The sequence below is a fragment of the Cimex lectularius genome, unplaced genomic scaffold (genome assembly GCF_000648675.2).
Source record: "Cimex lectularius strain Harlan isolate CLEC.00 unplaced genomic scaffold, Clec_2.1 scaffold36, whole genome shotgun sequence".
NCBI lineage: Eukaryota > Metazoa > Arthropoda > Insecta > Hemiptera > Cimicidae > Cimex > Cimex lectularius.
In genome coordinates this window covers 1,721,289-1,740,443 of record NW_019392648.1, presented here as the reverse complement: position 1 = coordinate 1,740,443, position 19,155 = coordinate 1,721,289, and the positions used below count along the sequence as shown (strand labels likewise).

At 33.2% G+C, this 19,155-nt stretch overlaps 3 protein-coding genes across 11 annotated transcripts in view; 2 read left to right on the top strand and 1 right to left on the bottom strand.

Annotated features, from left to right (window-relative positions):
• The first annotated feature begins 1,890 nt into the window (after positions 1–1,890).
• LOC106668526 (33 kDa inner dynein arm light chain, axonemal-like) lies at positions 1,891–3,376 on the top strand. The gene is made up of 7 exons (XM_014397376.2): positions 1,891–1,983; positions 2,066–2,210; positions 2,267–2,410; positions 2,471–2,603; positions 2,665–2,810; positions 2,878–3,075; positions 3,134–3,376. The coding sequence occupies exons 2-7, from the start codon at positions 2,103–2,105 to the stop codon at positions 3,296–3,298; spliced, it is 894 nt and encodes a 297-aa protein (XP_014252862.1). The 5' UTR covers positions 1,891–1,983; positions 2,066–2,102; the 3' UTR covers positions 3,299–3,376.
• Positions 3,374–6,145, top strand: LOC106668525 (axonemal dynein light intermediate polypeptide 1-like). The gene is made up of 6 exons (XM_014397375.2): positions 3,374–3,661; positions 4,901–5,041; positions 5,091–5,223; positions 5,287–5,432; positions 5,498–5,695; positions 5,753–6,145. Exons 1-6 carry the CDS (start codon positions 3,515–3,517, stop codon positions 6,068–6,070), a joined length of 1,083 nt encoding a protein of 360 aa, XP_014252861.1. The 5' UTR covers positions 3,374–3,514; the 3' UTR covers positions 6,071–6,145.
• A 2,109-nt stretch (positions 6,146–8,254) lies between these two features.
• LOC106668409 (protein lap4) overlaps positions 8,255–19,155 on the bottom strand; it is a 119,213-nt gene continuing 108,312 nt past the window's right edge. For 7 of the 9 annotated variants that reach the window (XR_002911003.1, XR_002911006.1, XR_002911005.1 and 4 more), the window contains 2 exons: positions 16,748–18,981; positions 16,592–16,684 (listed from right to left, as the gene is read on the bottom strand). Coding sequence is in view for 2 of the 9 variants with exons in the window: in XM_024230502.1 (XP_024086270.1) it covers positions 9,037–9,222; positions 12,130–12,327; positions 13,000–13,140; positions 13,210–13,320; positions 16,112–16,196; positions 16,254–16,353; positions 16,414–16,470; positions 16,570–16,684 (993 nt within the window). In the remaining 7 variants the exon portion in view is untranslated. Of the gene's footprint in view, positions 9,223–12,129; positions 12,328–12,999; positions 13,141–13,209; positions 13,321–16,111; positions 16,197–16,253; positions 16,354–16,413; positions 16,471–16,569; positions 16,685–16,747; positions 18,982–19,155 lie in introns of those variants that run through there. The other 2 variants (XM_024230502.1, XM_014397116.2) reach the window with 2 other exon arrangements.

Sequence of the window (19,155 nt, the reverse complement as noted above, 5' to 3'; positions counted from 1 at the left end):
CCCCAAGGCAGTGTTCTTAGACCATTTCTGTATCTATTATATACATAATTCACCATCATCTGAAGATATAATCACTGCTCAATTTACCCATTATACTTAGTCAGATACTTCGTTTGAAAAAATGCAGGAAATGCATCAAACTCAGACAAAGTTGGCTAATGGTCAATGAGATGGAAACTAAAAATGAAACCTTCAAAATCATTGCTGAACTTGCTAGAACTTTGCTGGACAAATATGCCTAAATAATGAGGTTATCCCTATCGGAACTGTAGTCTGATATCTTGGACTACATCTATTCCAAATTTGCAGGACCACATTCCATATCTAGTAACAAAACAGAGGATTCGAGCAATAAAACAACTTTTAGGCATCTCCATTGTATATTGACTCAAAGCGGCTCTACTTTATCTATTACTCAAAAGACCAATATGGGCATACTCCTGCAGTCTGTGTGGTTATTTGGCTGTAACACATATAAACAAGTTACTCAAAACCGAGTGTTACAGATTACAAGATCACCATGGTACAAAACTATTCTTCATAAAGATCTCCAAATCATGATGGTTACGACTGCGATCACTCAATCGTTACAGTAGATTATATGAGAACATGATTGACCACTGCAATCATTTGATATCAAAAATCCTCTCGACCCTTCAACAACCAAACACTGTCATTTAACAAAGCAAAATCATATCCAACTACATTAGGTATTACATAAATTAAATATAATAAAACTAACATAATCACATATTATAAAACATGCAATTTACAAACATACATATTACAGACTTTTTTCATTTATGCTTAATATATTATAATAACTCCTAACTAATTGATAATAGTAATAAAATAACTTTAATAATATAACAATAATTTTTAACTCTTAAATATTATTTATAATAATGAATAGTATTAATTTTACAAGAATGCAATTATTCTGACAACAATATCATGAAATATGGCAGCACTTCAGTTTCCAAAAAGCATAATTTTAGGGTGGCCAAAGTATGCCCCTGGTCAACATGTGCTGCAACAACAGAAGCCTGGTGGGGCGTGGGTGGCCGCAACAGTTTAGGCGTTGACACGGTGCTCATCACTGTAAGGTAAAGCTCCCGGGTTCGAATCCAGCGGCCCTGCATTTAAAAAAAAAAAAGGCAGCCGTGATGCTGTCGCACTCCAGGAGAAGATGGTCCGAAAGCGAAAGAGATATTCCACCATTCTTCCATGTCCTATTAGAAGTTGTGTCAGCCTGTAGTACATGAGGGTGGTAAGTGACAGTAGACGATGGAAAGAACTCCCTGGTCAGTCATCCCTGGATGGAATTACTCCAAATTTATTCCCATGTTGTGTGTTTATGTTATTTAAACAATTTAGATTTGTTATTTATTAAATTATAAATTCTGGTGAAGGGTAGCCATTGGGGTGCACCTTCATACATGTCTCATGTTAGATAATATTTCTACTGTATGTATTCAAATCAAACCAACTGTAATGTCTTCTAAAACAAAGTTTTTCTAAATTAAAAAGAAACCTTATAACATATGATATTAGTATTTTCTTTTATGTGTACATCATGTTTGAACAGCATTAAATATCAGAAAGCAAAGTTTCATTTTTTCTTTACCCCATTAACTATTATTGAGAAAACTAAGTAAACAAGATTATTTTCAGGCAAAGTTACTATAATAATGAAAACTATATTTGACCATATTGGCAAAATTTTATTTAAAATATAGTGGTTTTCCTAATTCCATTATTGGCTTACATTAAATATCCAAAAAAGAAATCTCCAAAGTTTTGAAATTATCAAATCCAGAAATACTAGTGTTTTATTATTATTCATTATTGCAGGCAGTTATTGTTTTTTAACATTTTTATTTCAGTTTTAGGGTTGCAGTGGAATAGAAAAATGAAAAAAGAATGTTTTGCTTTATTAAATTTTATTTAATAACATTCAGTTGACTTATTTTTGTCAAATGGGTAAGAGTAAAGAGAGTAAAATATAAAGAAAAGGAAATGAGCATTTTATTTGATCTTTATTGTCATGTGCAATCACATGTAGTACACTTTTTATTTGAGGTGTCTGTTTATACGTAACAATGGAAGAGAGATTGTATGAACCCCATAGATTATTACCGTCGACAACATCCCTTCTTAAATACGGTAAACCTTGCAAAGTCCCACCACCTCCAGTTCCTGAAACAAGGGTAAACAAATATTGGGTGTTTTTTTAATTCAAGTGTACCATGCTGAAGTGTTGCAGGACCATGACTGCTTACAACAAGATAGTGTAGTTGAAAAAGATGATGAAGAAGAAGAGAAAGAAGTTACAATAAGGGACATACTAGATAGCATATTTCATCCTAAAAGTTGGGTTGACAAATATGGAAACCATTGGTTACAATCAGTATGTTTGTACATGCTTTAAGGGCAAAAGATACGATTTGAAATTAAAATTGTATTAAAGGTATCTGGAGAACATGTCAGTCGCTCTGATGTCATCAGATTAACAAATCAACTCGAAAACCAGCTACGCGAGCGAAATGTCAACTTTGAGCGTTACTGTCCAGTCCGAAGGGCTATTTTTAAAGAACTTTTCGGTAATCCAGTTTTATACAAAGTTCTTATATTTTATTTGTTTATTTTTTGTTTTATTTTTAGATGAAATGATCCGCCAAGAAGTTATTGTATGTCCTGAACGAGGGCTTTTTCTGTTAAAAATAAGAAATGAATTTAAACTATGGGAATCAGCTTACAACGCAATGTATGAAAATAGTGTTCTCTATGGAATTAAAAAGTCAGTTGAGGTAAGATTTTAAAATATCTCAAAAGAAAAGTTTATCCAGGTAAAATGATTGTATAATCGATTTACAGGTCAAACAAGATCTTGCTTCTATTGAGAAAGCCGCAGCGGATGAAACTTTACAGCATAACAGGTTAATGAAAGAGATCAGGGCCATGGAAGATGCCGTTCAAATGTCGGAGAAAAGGTACGAGGAGATTGGCAGTCACCTCAGCACAAAGTACAAAGAAAAAATAGATTTTTATGTAAATCTCAACAATTCAATCAAGGTAAAACTAAAATAATACAAAGCTTGGATTTTCCACTGAAATTTTGTTTTTTGTTCAGGCACAAATTAACGCTATAATGCAGCCAAAAAGATTTCTTATACCTGTCACAAAGACTGACAAAAGACCTTCAGAGATCAGCCCTAGTCAGAGCACTCCAGAGACTTCTCAATTAAAGCTTGGCTTAAACTCAGCGCATTCACATAAGAAAGATTCTGACGAATAAACTTTAAAAATTCTAGTAAAAAAGTTTGGAAATTCAGATGTTTTTACTGTGATTTATTTAATAAAAACAAATAAAACAGAACAAGTATTGAAATTGTTTTTATTTTTTTAACTTATAATATTGTCTTTTTTTTATTTTAACATTTTGTTTTGCACAATAAGTACCTAGTTTATTTGATCTTACAGAAGAGAGAGAGATAAAAAAACACCCGCCAAAATGTATGCAGGAATGATTGATCTTGATGAACTGACGCCAAATCGTGAATCTTGGCTCAAAACCGAAGTCAATCCAGGTGAAACCCTTCTAAAATTCACAAACCCCTTCATCATCAAGAATGTTAACGCCAAAATGCCTCCTGTGAAGGTAACACATTATTCGTTTGTAATTATTTATTCTTACAATAAACAAGTGTTTTTGAAGTTTAACAGGTAACAGAAATAAATTTATGATCTGAAGTTAACTATTAAGAAGCAAGCAATAATGATATTGAACTAACAATTAATTAGATAAAAATAATATTTTGCTTTTTTTATTCACATCTTAAAGTTTAATAGTTCAACTGGTAGAAAATTATCATCCTGACCTGCTTATTATTGCTGATTTGGTCTGTCACGATTCGTTTAAGAAATTTTACAATCTTCAGTCGTTGATCAGAGTTATAAGCAGGATGAGATTTCACTACATAATTTCCATATAATTCTCATTTGACACTGGCTAAATTTGTATAAATGGCCTCAACATGCTTATAACCCTGACTCTCTACTGAAGATGGCTAGTTCAACAACTCATAGAAAATTATCATTTTGACCTGCTTATTATTGCTGATTTAGTCTGTCACAATTTGTTTAAGAAATTTTACAATCTTCAGTCGTTGATCAGAGTTATAAGCAGGATGAGATTTCTCTATATAATTTCCACATAATTCTAATTCGGCTAAATTTGTAAAAATGGCCTCAACATGCTGCATTTACTGAAGATGGCTAGAGAGTAGGCAGACCAGATTGATTTGAGGCAAATTGCAGGTTTATCACCATGCAAAACTTACCACAGTTGAACTGACTCTTATCTGCCATGCTAATGGTTCTGGGTTCAAATCCTCACATAGAACAAGGCTTTTTAACTGAAAATAATATTTAAAAAGTATATTGAAAAATGGCAAAAAGGAGGGAAAATTCAAAAGGTGCGGTTGAGATGGGAAGTTGGTGTCCGAGTGGATCAAGGTCACGATAGCTCAAGTAGTAGAGCAGCGGCGTATCAAGCCGAAGATCGTGGGTTCGAATCCCGCTTGTGCCATTGACTTTTTTATCTCAACTAAAAACCTTAATTAATTTTAAAAAGTATTGTAAGTGGTTTGCCAGTAAGTTAGACATTAACAGTAATTACTTTATTTATTTTTACTTTTTTTCACAATTTAATTTATATAAAGTTCAATTCAGTAAATTTAGTTACTATAACATTGCCTTAAATGAAGAATAAAGACTGTAATAAAGAATATTTGAAAAGTATTATTTTTGTCTTGTTATTTGGTAATTGTCAACCAGGCATTTTTTATTTCAGAATATTGTTGCCATTTTAAATTCATTGCATTTTTTCCCCTTCCAGCCACTTCCAAAACTTAAAAAAGAATTTAAGAAATCAAGCAGCCTGTTGGCGGACACAAGTGATGAGAGGCAATGTGTATTGGACCTTATATCACCGCCCAGAATGTGGACTGATAAAGATGGAACAACATGGATGCAGCAAGTATGACGAATGTAATCACTTACGGCGTTGTTGTAATGCTGTTTTGCAGGTGTCCCCACAGCCAACTCACCGCTGTCAAATTCAACTTCTCAGAGAAAAGGTTGACAATTTACTTGTTGAAACAGGCGCCAGGGATTTCGGTATCTGCCCGCGAAGAATAATAATTTTCCAACAAGCGTTTGGTACTATAATTGAAGTTTTTTTTTTTTAAATATTAAATTTAACATTAAAGTCCACATTTACAGATGAAATAATCCGACAAGTAACAATAAGTTGTGCCGAGCGAGGTCTGATACTGCTGAGGGTAAGGGATGAACTTAAAATGACATTCACGTCTTACAAGCTCATGTTCGATGATCTTCTCGTTTATTGTGATAAAAAAATTACACCAGTGAGTAAAAATTATGACAAACATATATATTTCTGTATGTATATAACTTGGGCATTGCGATTTAGTTAGAAGAAAGTCTTATTCCTTTAGAAGAAGAGAAACAATCACTTGAAAAGGATATACAGAAAATAAAAGATGATATTGACGCTCTGAATATGTTGTACGACATAACACAAAGACGAATAGCAGAAAAACGCCATGTAGAAAACGAATCACACAAAGACCTCGTTAAGGCACACATTAGAACAATGCTCCAATTGAAGGTACTTAGTGTAATATCGACAAAACCATAATTTAAAAAAATAAAAATATTATTTCAGAAACTTATCGCTGTTGTATCGAAACCAGTGCCACAAGGGAGTGAAGACGAGGAGGAAGAAGTTGTGAAAAGGCTTAAAGTTCACAAAATACCAGTTCCGGAAGAGAAGGCTCTTAAGATAGCTCACGAAGAGATGCGGCGCAAGGAAAAGAGGATTAGGAGGATGAAAATTAAAACTTGCAAGGTCTTGCGGATGAAAAAAATGAATGAAAAACTTAAGAAACTCTTTGAGAAGGATTTGTTGATAAAAATGAAAACGCCGAAAGAGTCGGCCAAAAAAATTGACAGTGTGGATGATATAACACAGATGAACAAATAGTATATGCATCAGGGAGATTTTGGATTTTAACTATAAAAAAAACTGGTGAGAATTACAAATGAAATACTGACCCTTTACTAAGTGTACTGAAAATCCAACAGATTACTTTAACATATTATTATAACAGACTACAACGGTTTATTTAACCCCTTTATATTCATACAGTCTAATCAAGAGAACACAAATGTCTGTGTCTGAAGAAGCAGGACAGAACTACATATATCATATGCATCTGCAACAAAAAAAATCTAAATCTTAATTTAAATTCACTAATTTCGTGGTCCGCTTGACCAATTAATACATTACAATTAATTATGGTTTTTAGTTGAGATGAAAAAAAGTTAATAACACGAGTGGGATTCGAACCCACAATCTTCGGCTAGATACGCCGCTGCTCTACCACTTGAACTATCGTGACCTCGATCCACTCGGACATCAACTTCCCATCTTAACCCGTGCTCGTGCACTTACTCGTGCCATTAAATTCTTTTCATCTCAACTAAAAACCTTAATTAATTGTAATGTCTTAATTTAAATATCTAAATTTTAGTTTTATCTGAAAAAATTAACTAAAGTAATAAGTAATTAATAATTATAATGTGTGGGGAGCTTATTGAACTTTTATGATTGGACGCTCAGTTAACAAATTGAGCTTGGGCGGGGTACCTACATTTGACTTTGGCTGTTTTGATCTACGAGTCAGTGAATACATTTTGAAATGAATAGAATTTGATCACTTTACTGGATCCATCTACTCTTGCTGATTATCATTTCACTTGTGCCATCTTCAGTGAGGAAATAATTCTTAACAGTGAAACGAATAAACCAACAGTAGTCAGACCGTGTTGATTCAAACTTGTCGGTGACAAACCTAGTTCGGTTGACAGTTGATGAGTATAGCCACTTTTCAAAATGTGCATTATCTTCAAACTATCTCTCTGCTGGTTCCACTCTTTCCTTTTAGACCATTCCCAGGTTGTCTTTAGCCCAAATCCATCACCTCTTAAGACCCCAAGGCACAATAAACTCTGCTTCTCTATTTTGTTGTTACGTTAATGACTTCCCAAAATCCACAAAATACTAAACATTATGCACATGATCCTTAAATTTACCTTTTCTTACCTATTTTATGTCCTTTTTTCTTCACGTGCTCTTTCCATCTCAACTTGGCATCTAAGATCATTCCCTCATCGTTTAGCTATATTGTTGTATAATATAATAGGTCCATCGATTGTGAGATGCAGAACAAGATCCACTATTTTGTTTGGAAAATTTATATGTATAGATTTATGCTGATTGAGCCTGATTCTCCAATTTTTTGTCCGTTCATCTCGTATGCTTTTTGGATTTGTACGGATTTTGTATGAATGGCTGATGGTCGACCCTACTGATATCACCACTGCGTCATCTGCAAACATTGCAATTTTTATTCTATCTATTGTCGGAAAATCACTGGTGTATAACAAATAAAGGAGTAAACCTAATATGCTACCTTGTGGCACTCCTGTATTTATTGTTTTTAATTCTGAAGATTCTTCTTGCTTTACTCTAAAATGTCTATTAGTAACTAATATCTACATACTATTTTGGTAGCATCCCTTTTAGTTTGCTGATGAGTCCTTCATGCCAGACCTTGTCAAAAGGTTGTGAGATATCGAGGAAGATAGCAGAACAAATCTTTTTTTCTTCGAGTGATTTTTCATTCCATCCAGTAAATTGGTCTATTTTTGAATGTCTCGTTCGGAATCCAAATTGGTGGTCAGGGATGATTTTCTTTATTTGTTAAAATTGAAGACATATACTTTCAGAATTTTATGTTATTATTCTTACACTCGAAAAAGTTTAAAAAACAAAACAAAAAACAAGTGTCTTGAAGTCTAGGTTTAATTTGGATAAGAGATAATTTGGATTTTATATAAGCAACTATAAAAACACCCACAATTAAATAGTTTAGACTCATTTTATTTGCAACATGTATAATGTTATTATAAATTATATATATCAAGATGTTTTGTTTTAATTAAATTCTTTTGTACTAAAGAAACAAGCGAAAGAAAAAATTGAAAAAATTGGTAATACTGAAATATTTTCATTTCTAATGGTATACAACAAAAAAAACCAAAAGAAACAATTTGGAATAGAGTGCATAATTAATTTACAAACGTCGTAATTAATAAATAATAGATATTTTTTAAACAATACACATATATTTTTATTTAATTTAAAGAGAACATTTTATTAAAAAGAAAAGACATGCTATTTAGACAAAGATAAATATAGGTACACAAAATTTTACAATGCAAAAGTAATTATTGTAAAGACAAGAGAAATAAAAATTATGGATATAGTATGTAAGGCACTCCAAGTCTGAATTAAATAAAAAAAAATGTCCATTTTAACTGTAAATAACTAGACATTGTAACTGCCAGTAAAATCAAGTTGGTTAATTTAAGTTTACAGAATGTTACTCTGAAGCCAATTAAACTGAGTTATATAAAAATATATTTACAAAAGGTTTTAATAAAAGTGGAATAGAAACCATCTTAATTTTAGGAACGGATATTACATGAGCAAATGTTTATTTGTACAAGATTTAAAAATGCATATTTCTGAAATTTTGTCCCAAAAAGAACTGGCTCATTGTTTTCCTTTTTGCAGTTAACTGCATGTAAGTGTGACATAAAAAAACAAAAACTTTATTTACATAGAAAAGAAACATCTCAGGTTAATTTAAATAAAAATAATTTTCCTAAAGTGATATTCCCTACAACATGTTTTAAACTTTTGTTTAAACATATTGTCTATATATTGTACTTTATATACATTGAATACAATTAATTGTAACTATATTGGAACGTTTTCTTGTACTTAAAACATCATAAAAAAAATAACTCGTATAAAAATAACTTTCCACAGTTCTTTAAAAAAAATTAAAATAAAAAAGACATGATTTTTAAAAAGTTCACTTAATGCTTGCCCTTTTTTGATTTCTTCTTCCTTTTCTTTTTTGTGGACACTGTTGAATGGTCTTCTGCAGTCGGGGTTGTTACTTCTTCATCTCCTTCTTCTTCCTCTAGTTGATTGCCCTCAGCCTCGACACAAGTGGGTGTTGAAAGCTCCAAAGAAATTATTTTCTCCCTCGTTGTTTCCACCTTGTCAAAATAAAGAAATCAAGTAAAATTACAAGCTAATTAATTACCCAAGCTCTTCAGTGCTTTCATTGACTTTGTACTCAATGGTGAGATTTAAAAATGTGCTTTTCTTTTGATTTAATTTAAAGTGTTTTTGTGTGATTAATGTGCCTTATTTTTCTGTGTATATGAAGTGCTTTGGGGGAAGGGGGAATGAGTGCAACTGATAAAATAATTATTTTCTGAAATTTTACTTTTTTTTAAAGTGAAATCGATGGACAGTAAATAAATAATTTTGACTAAGGAAATTATAATGCTGAAATTCCCGTGTTATTTTGTCTCCTAGGGTAGCCAAACACTTTTGGCAGTCAGACAGTTGCACATCAGTGAGAAATCAGGCTAGATTTTCTGAAATTGTCAGATCCGCCAGTTGTGGATGGTGTGGGACTGTCAGTCACTTTTTATCACATCTGATGGTTTGAAATAATGATCAGCTCCAAAAGTTTGCCTGTCATTCATTTCTGACTACTGGATTCAACTGTCTGACATGTCAGATCTAGCAGTGGGACTGCTGTCATTTTTAATTGGATCTGATTGTCTGAAATGATTGCCAGATCCAAAAGGTGGCCTGTCATCCATTTCCCATTGTTGGATTCAATTGTCTGAAATTTTTGTCAGATCCAAAAGTAAGCCTGCCATTCATTTCTGACTGTTGGATTCAAATGTCTAAAATAGGTGTCATATCCAGCATTGGGACTGTCTGCCAGTTTTTGTTGGATCCCATTGTCTGAAATAACCATTCAGACCCAAAAATTGGCCTGTCACCTATTTCTTACTCTCAACATTGATTGTTGGGCTGTCAACTATATATTCTTAGATAATGATTGAAATTTTGAAATTATGACTGTATGTTCACCAGGTGGATTTATAAAGGTGGCACATAAACTTCAAAAGTGATCAAGAATTAATTATAAATAACAAATGTTATTTTTTTTTAATCTTAAATAAAAGAAATGTCTTAAGAGCTTGGGTAAATTTAAATCAATATTAACTATCAACAATTAAAGTCAAAATGATATGTGTATAAAAGTCTAAAAAATATAATTAATTTTAATACAGTCGACTCTCGATAAATTGAACCTCAGGGGGAAATTTAAAAATTTGAGTTTTTCGACTAATTGAGGTTCGAGGTATAGAGCCAGTTAATCGCAGTCATACTTATACCTATTTTTTAAAATTGTGAATAAGGTTTTTGGCAGTGTGCTGAATTCTTTGGCGATGTTGCCCTTTTTCTTAATGCCTTCATCTACTGCCTTAATAATCTCGTTTCTCTCCTCCACATTTTTTGTATACAAATGAACAAACACGTAAACAAAAACGAACTGAAAAAAGTGAAGAGAGCAAGAGAGAGGAGCCGATCAAATAAAGAAATGCCACTGGTCACCTGGCTTTACAAAGAAAATTCATCTAATTGAAGTTTTCATTTCAAAACGTTCGACTTATAGAGGTAAAAATGAGGGCAAACACTATAGGAAAACGAGGGGATTTGAAAAAAACATTCGAGTTATTGAGAGTCGACTGTACAAGTTTTTTTTTAAATATAAAAATTCCACAAGAACAACATAAAAATAACACTTGACAATTCTAAAACTGTATTTCAAACATTTACAAAAGAAATAATTTGACCTATTCTATAGAAATGCTGAACGAAATTATTTTTTGTTTAAATATATATGTAAGGTTACTTTATTAAACAAATTTTAAGTCATGCAAAATCCAATAACCATGCATTCATTCACAATGTGTAATGATGTGCAAAACTGTAACAGGAAAACAAACGAAGATAACAAGTACAACAATGTAATAAAAACAATAATTAAATTTCATGAACAAAATGTAGAAGTTTATAACATTTAACTATTTTAAAGAAATATTTGCTTTTCTCTAATGAATAAAAAAATGAAAATAAAAATAGAAAACAAGAGGATAACTAATAAAACTTGAATTTTCATAATATCAAGTAAGAACAGTATGCTTTGGTAAATACATTTTATTACCTTTGTGTTGGTGTCTTACTGTTTTTTCGACAAGCTATGATGTGTTGCATGTGCATCCGTGCACATTCGCAGTTAGCAAATGGGTTTAAATAAATAAAATATTTTCTATTAATGGATCTTAAATTAGAATAACGATCATAATATGAAATAACTTGTAACAAATAAAATTGTACAAAAACTAAATCATTTAATCTACGGCGAAATTAAAACCCAAAAAATATTATGATAATTACAATTAACCAACCATACAAAAAAGTCAATTTGAAAACATAATATGGTTATAGTCAAGTTATGAGTCGATTATAGTGTGTGATCTGCAAGGTGATGTACCCATCGCTTCATCATCGCCAATCATCCTGTTTTGCCATTAATCATTCATGCTGGTTTTGTCGTTCATAACATACTTCAGCATCTAGACATCTTCAATAGTTGATCAAGTTATTTTTTAAACATCGGATCCTTTTATAAGTTTGAAAATGTGAAAAGGGTGTATTGGTGTTAACTATTGTATGAATTTGATCAATTTAATACTGAACTGAGAACTTAACATTTTACATAATAAAATGCGTAAAAACTTAAAGTAAGTTGAACTTGAAAACTGAAGAAACATTAAGTTGAACAAACTTAAACCTTCTTCACCAGCTGCTTTTCGATGGAAGAGATTGAATTGCTAAACTACTATTTGAAAAGTAACCCAACAGTACACAACACTAGTGAAGATGATAATTTAAAAAATATACATATATAGAAAAGAAAAATCCAAAATTGACCATTGAACCAAATTTAAAAAAAAAAAAAATACAGTGTGCATGCATCATGCATGGTCCATATGTATATTGATTTCTCCGGTGCCTCGCCATTTGATCCCCACCTCTTTTTCAATGAGCTTCTCAACGATTTCAACTGTTCTGAGCCTGGTTTCGCCAGACAACGGGTCGGTGTACTCCTCAGTCCTTGTCGTTACAGTTTCACCTACAAGTCGCTCTGACTCTCTGACACGAATTTGCCCTGGTGAAGCCTTCACCGATAGCTGGGGGAAGTCGTCACTCGATGGCCTCAGCACCCAATCCTAGTTGTTTCACGCCCCCAGGTGTTAATCCACCACACTCTCACTCACTCATTTTAAATTTTGTAGAATTAGTAGGAAGATTTCCAAAATAAGGTGTAGGAATTAAATATTTGGACTTTGTATGCACTTTTGTATTAATATACAAACTAAAAATAAAACTTGTTTTTCAAAGATTTCTGTTTTGTTAATAATAAAATAATTAAACTAATTTGATTTTAAGGTTATTGCATTGAGTAAGTTGAGTATTAGATATTAAAAATTAAATGAGAATAATACCATTAAATAATAAACATATTTCCAAATATTTAACCCCCTCCTCTCAATCAAAGGCTCTTTTGATTAACAAAGGAATGTTAATATTGTTAAAAAGATATAAAAATGTTACAGTGGAAACACTACTGTTATGAGACATTCATACAAATAAAATTCGAGTCAATGAATGTTTGTCGCCAGTTATTGCTAGATAGAAACCAGCACCTTTACTATATCTGAGTAGTTATTACAAAATGTTACTTTTTGCTACTTTTATATGTTACAATCTGAGTTTGTCTTTAAAAAATGTTCCAATTATTTTTCTTTTTTCGTTTTGTTCAGCCTTATAACTTTCCTATCGCTTCATTTGTATTATTGACAACACGGTGAATAATTTGTAATTGTTCAAAATCTATTTACCTCAGCAAGATTGTTTTCATGATCCATAACAGCCTGGTTATTATTTATTAAGGTAGCATCTGGAACATCGTCATTGCCTATTGATTTGCTATCAATCATTTCAGTCATTGTTTTGATCACCATCTGTGCTTGAAGAGCATCCTGAACAAATTAATATTATTAACTTTGACTGTAAATTATAAAATTGTATTGTAATATTATAAGATATACCTGTTCTAATGATTTTAACCTCGCTTGCCTCCATGCTGCTCTTTTTTCGGCTTTTAAAGCCCTTTGCTCAGCAGGTGACAGGTCCTTTTCCTCATCCTCACTCAGCAAGCCCTAAAATTAAACCAATTAACACTATTAAAATCTGAAGTTATAAAATACCAATGGGATGGATATGAGGAAAATAAATTACATCAATTGCATTATGAAATTTCTTTTTAAGGAACAATAGTTTGGTCATTTCCTATCATCCTGGATTGACCCTTAAAGTATTTTATTATCTACCATCTTCAATGGTTGATCAGAATTATACAAAAGGCACTGAAGCTTCTTAAACGACAAAACCAACAATAATTGCCGATAAGAAGACTAGGATGATAAGAGACAATCAAATTAGAGCGCCTTTGTCTCAAAATTTATTGTGAAATTACACCATGATAAAATATTACAGCGAAACACCTCTATAGCCACCACCTCCTTAACAGACCATTTTTGCATTCCTGGGGGAAAAAATAGGATTTCTATACATTTTCAACCCCTCTGCAACAGAACCCCACAATACCAGTCATAGGCACTGCCATCAGTCCCCATCAGAGTAATTCACCCCTCTATAATGAATGTAAACAGTAAAAATATAATAAATGTCCATATAAAAAATATTTGTTATGGCCCCAAAGGTAGGTTTGGTATGGTACATAATCATTCACTGAGAAAATAAGATTTGTTTTATGTTAGGAAATTGTGCGTACTTTTCATCTCAGTTTTTAGAGTGGAAGTTCTGATCCTCCTCACTTATTCTGGTCTATGTTCATTGGAACATATTTTGGTAATCCATTTTTGGTAATTACAAAGGTACGGTGCAAACCACTGAAACCGGCCTGTTGACTGATCAAATTTCTTGAGGAATTAGGATTCATCAAGTGTGCTATAGGTACAGAACGGGGGAAACTACCGATATACTGAATATTACATCTACATCTAGGTATGTTTTTGAAAGCTTCTTTTGCTTCTCTTTTCGCCATTTGACGACTCTTTTTTCCTACTTTTCTGGAAACTTTGTCTTCATATATTCCAAAAAAACCCTAAAATTTCTTACCCCTCTGCTCTAAATTGGATGACCCTAATTGGTATAAATTGTCACTCTGGTCTGTTAAGGTGGCCATTCACGATCACTCCAAATGGAACCGCGCCAACCCGTACAGCTCCAATTGGAGTGCCTGAAATTTGAGGGGGCATTCACGACCGCTCCACAGCCAGTCGCTCCGAACGTCAACCAGTGAATTACCTTCTCAAAATGGATGACGATCTCTTGTGCTACTCTTCTGTTTATTTACATATTAAAAGCAAAAAATCGAAGAGAAAATGGTGTAAGAAGTGGCTCCTGAACAGAAGCCGTAATACCCACATCAATTTGATGAAAGAACTTTCCCTTGAACCCGCTGATTGGAGGAACTATTTAAGGATGGATGAAACGTCTTATTTATTCATTATATTTAGTGTTCTATTGACCAAATTACTTCTTTCAATTATTTAATGTTTTTTGTAAGGTTTTGGTTGAAATGAAAAAGCTAGTGCCACGAGCGGGATCTGAATCCATGGCCTTCGGCTAAATACGCCACTGCTCTACCACTTGAGCTATCATGACTTCGATCCTCTCCGACACCAAAAAATGGCAAAAAGAGAGAAAATTTGAAAGGTTGTAGGTTGAGATGGGGAGTTGGTGCCCGAGTGGATCGAACTATTGAAGTCAGGATAGCTCAAGTGGTTAGCGCAGCGGCGTATTTAGCCGAATGTGGTGGATTCGAATCCCCTCATGACACTATTTTTTTCATTTCAACCAAAACCTTACAAAAAAAAGATAAATATTTACTCCAGATTATTACCCCCTTGATTAGAAAACAAAAGACAGTCATGAGAGAAATCATCACTACATGAAAGGTTGGCAACCACATTACGATTTCTCGCTGCAAGGATGAACTACAAAGAACTTAAGTTCTCTACTACGATTTCTGATCATTGTTAGGGGTTATCATACCGCATCTCCCGTTGCATTTGTATCCTTTGTTTTGAAAACGACGACCAACTGGTTGAGGATCGAAATTCTTTTATTTCTATAGTGGTAATATAATCATTGTCCACCACTTTCATAAACATGGTAAACTTGCATACAAATCAATCTCCTCAACAATAAAATCTCGATTGGATGTCATTACCAATAAAGAATAAACGTTTTTGACTTTTTGAGAATGTACGATGGAGATGTTTGCTCAGTGACAGAAAGACGGAGGCTGTGCCAAAAAAAACGAGGGTTTTCCCATTCACGAATGCGCCATGCCGTAGATATTTGGAGTGGCACGATGGAGTTTGGACCGGTTGAATATTCGGCACAGCCGGGCATACCAGTTCAGTTTTGCCATTGATGTGGTTTTTGGAACGGCGTCGCTCCGTTTGGACTGCTAGGAGCGATCATGAATGGCCACCTTTACTGGCCAAATGAACTTGGCTCTCAAGTCTCAACTTATACAAGAATGAATTGCCATGGTGAATGAATTAAGAATGCATCACGAGGATGAAACGTCTTTATCAAGTTTCAAAAACAGATTGCCATCGATTTTTTAATTTATTTGTTTAAATTGTGTACATACATATTTTTATTTATTTATAGGATTCGTTGAAATCTATCAAACATATGAATAACGTAACTTGATTTAAAAAATAACAACTAATTTAAACTCCTCCTGAGCGAGCACTACTCAATAACAGACACAAATACTTGTTATAGAAGGGTTTCACTATATTGTAATTTTAATCTTACATTTTAACCTTTTAAAATTTTTTTAAATGAGAATAAAATGGAGAAACGTGCCTAGGCTGTATTATAAAATATAATATGAACCAAATTTACCTCTTGAATCAATTTTTCTTTCCTTCTCCTCTCGGCTTTTGCACTCCTGACCCTTCCTATGTTCAGTCCATCGAGTTTTGGGGTTCTAAAAAATAAAATGTTTACGTAATCGAATAACGAGATATTTTAAATTTTATATTACGTATTAATTTCAGCTTCGGGAGACAGATCATTTTCACCATCTTCGTCGGCCTTAGACCAAATGTTGAGCTCATTTTTTCTGAGGGACGCAATTTTCTTCTCTGTAATATAAAAACAATTAATTAAATTGAAGTGGTGTGTGACTAATATTTTCTCTTTACCTTCTTCTTGCTTCAACTTTTCGACCTCATCTTGACTGAGGAAAGTGAAAACTCTCTCTGAAATGTTAATTGAAAATTATTTAGAACTATATTTAATAAGTGCATAGAGCAACCAATGTTGAAAATTGTTATGATTTGGGAATATAGAAAACTGACCTGGTTTAGGAGATGGCTGATAATGTTCTTCCATAGCTTTCTCAAAAAACTTCTTTTTATCACTGACTGAAGCCTTGGGTTCAGGAGTTTTTGCTTCACTCCCGTTGTTTGTTGTCTATATTAAAGAAGAGCAAGTTAAGAATTTAAATCATACATTCATATACAATTCTAACTCCACCTTTCGTTTATCAAACACTGTCTGTTCCAACTGTCTGAAAGCACTCAATATTGTTTTCCAAGAGTTCAATGATTTTAATAGAATACTACAAGAATAAAGTTTGTTCACCCGAAGAAAAAAAAATAAGGCAGAGACCGAAATGTAAAGTAACATGTAGTAAATAAATATATTAAGTATTAAAAAAAGAAAGAAAACTAAAAACAAGAATGTCCATGCAAGTTATTTTCAGATCAAAAGTTTATTCACACAAAAGTTCTTTAGTTTTGGAAATTTGTGTGTTAGTTAGCATTTTCATCAAAATCCTCTGGCCCAGGAAGAGGGGGTGTGCTCAGAAATATTTCTTGCCAACTGGGAATTTCACTTGTTGAAGGGAGCGTTGCGTAATTGACGGGTGGCGGCGGAGGCGATTCATCTCTAGAAAGTAGACAACTCTTAACCAAAGGCTGACGGTGTTGAAGCTTTTCCTCATTGTCGTGTGCGCCTTCTGATTTGTAAGCAGATTCAGCGAAAGGGTTCGTTTTTATAAAAGTGTTGTTATTTTGAGAATTGTTTGTTTCAAATTTATTCCTCAATGATTGAAATTGGCTGAATCTGAAAATACCAGCGTCTGACTTTTTACTCTTATCTTCTTTCTCTATGACCTGTTTGACAAGAGAAGTCGAAGATAATTCACTATTGTGACAACTACAAACAGTTGTCGGATATGTACTATGATTTTCATTTTCATCGCCAATAGTACGAGGCATGTCTTTATCTATATTTTTGTCTGTTTCCTTTTTTGGGACAGAAATTTCTGGCTGGCTATTCTGTATTGTATTCAATCTAATCGGACTAGGACTTCCATCGCTCCCAGCCCGAGTCTCTTGAGGTACAGTTGTCATAACCGGTGTATTATAGTGTTGAGAATTGGACAATTCCAACTGAACTTGGTTTGAAGAAATCGGCACCATCGGAAATGAAAAATTTTGTCCTGGTAGCTGATGATATAAGGGTTGCATGGATCCAAAATTTGTTTCTAATGGTGGTTGTAGAGGTGCGTAAACATAAGAATAAGGATATATAGGGTGGTGTTGATACGCCTGAGGCATACGAAAAAATGCTTGCCTAGGGTCAATAAAAGGATTTGTGTTCGTTTGCCTAGGCTCATTATTAATCACATGCAGAGGGATAGAAACATTGCAGGATATTGTCGGGTTTGAATTTGTCATGGGTGGATGAATATTTGTGACTTCTACCTTTGATGGTGAAGGTACTTCCTTAAAGACGGTAGTGACTTTTGAAGGTGAAGGCAAAGGCTCAGATTCAGGTTCAGAAGGCCAGAAAACATCTTCATCACTTTTATCAACTGGAAGTTGGACTTGTTGGATATTTGTATTAAACCTAACGATTTTGGTACGGGGAAGTGTTGCACTTTTAAACTCTAAAGTTGGTTTTGCACGATGTGTTTGTAATAAAAGGGATCTTGTGTCATAAGAATCATCTGAATAATCTCTCTTCGGGTAAGAAACAGGACTATGTAATTTATCAACATCCCAATTAAACACATCTTGATTTTTATCGTTAACAAATTCAGAATAGTGATAAGAATGTCTTTTTCCTATTGGCGATTTCAATATGGGCTTGTATTTTCTTGGGAGTGAATTTGTATCACTTTCTGACGATGAATATTCAACTTTATCTGAAAAAATCCTTTTCTCAAAGAACTCATGTGAAGAATGTGCAGGCGTGTTTGCTATTTTGCTAGAATCTTTTAAACAAGATGATATAGCATCAGAATATTTATCTCCTTCAATAAAGTCTTTTGAACTGCCCGCTTTCTCTGAAGAACCAACATAAAATCGATCGTCTCTGTCAAGAGAACTAAACGATTCCCTGCTTTCATAGTCCCAAGAAGGCTTTTTTTCTTTGTATTCAGTATAAGAATTTTGTCGTGAATCATATTCAAAAGGTTTGTTTAAATTAAACTCTTCAGGTTTGTAGACCCTTGAATAAGAAGGGTTTGAATCCGATGGGAATTTCTTTTGTGCTTCCCTGTCCAATGATGTTGCTTTGACGGATGTATCTCTACATGGAGATTTCAAATTAGGTTCTTCAGTCCTATGCAAAGCATCCGCATCCTTTAACTGAGTCGACTTTCTACTTAGAAAAGGATCATGCTTATCAAAAACATGCACCAATTCATCAGTTTCATTCCTCTCTCTGTCTCTATCAACGTCGATTTGAACAAAATCTGGCTGCAAAACAATAGTAAGTTAGAAAACGAACTTTACCAACAACCAAACCCCAGTGACAAGAGACACACAACTAGAAGAGAGTGGGCAAACAAACGGCAAAAACAAATGGAAAAAAGCACAAAATGTCACTTATAATTTATATTTTACTCTTTTTACTGATTTAAAATAGATAAC

Excerpts from the sequence above, each read along its gene's own strand:
- LOC106668526 (XM_014397376.2), top strand. The coding sequence starts at position 2,103 with ATGGAAGAGAGATTGTATGAACCCCATAGATTATTACCGTCGACAACA. Across the intron at positions 2,604-2,664 it reads TATTTTTAAAGAACTTTTCG|ATGAAATGATCCGCCAAGAA; the intron begins GTAATCCAGTTT and ends TTTTATTTTTAG. Across the intron at positions 3,076-3,133 it reads ATCTCAACAATTCAATCAAG|GCACAAATTAACGCTATAAT; the intron begins GTAAAACTAAAA and ends TTTTTTGTTCAG.
- LOC106668525 (XM_014397375.2), top strand. The coding sequence starts at position 3,515 with ATGTATGCAGGAATGATTGATCTTGATGAACTGACGCCAAATCGTGAA. Across the intron at positions 5,224-5,286 it reads AATTTTCCAACAAGCGTTTG|ATGAAATAATCCGACAAGTA; the intron begins GTACTATAATTG and ends CCACATTTACAG. Across the intron at positions 5,696-5,752 it reads GAACAATGCTCCAATTGAAG|AAACTTATCGCTGTTGTATC; the intron begins GTACTTAGTGTA and ends ATATTATTTCAG.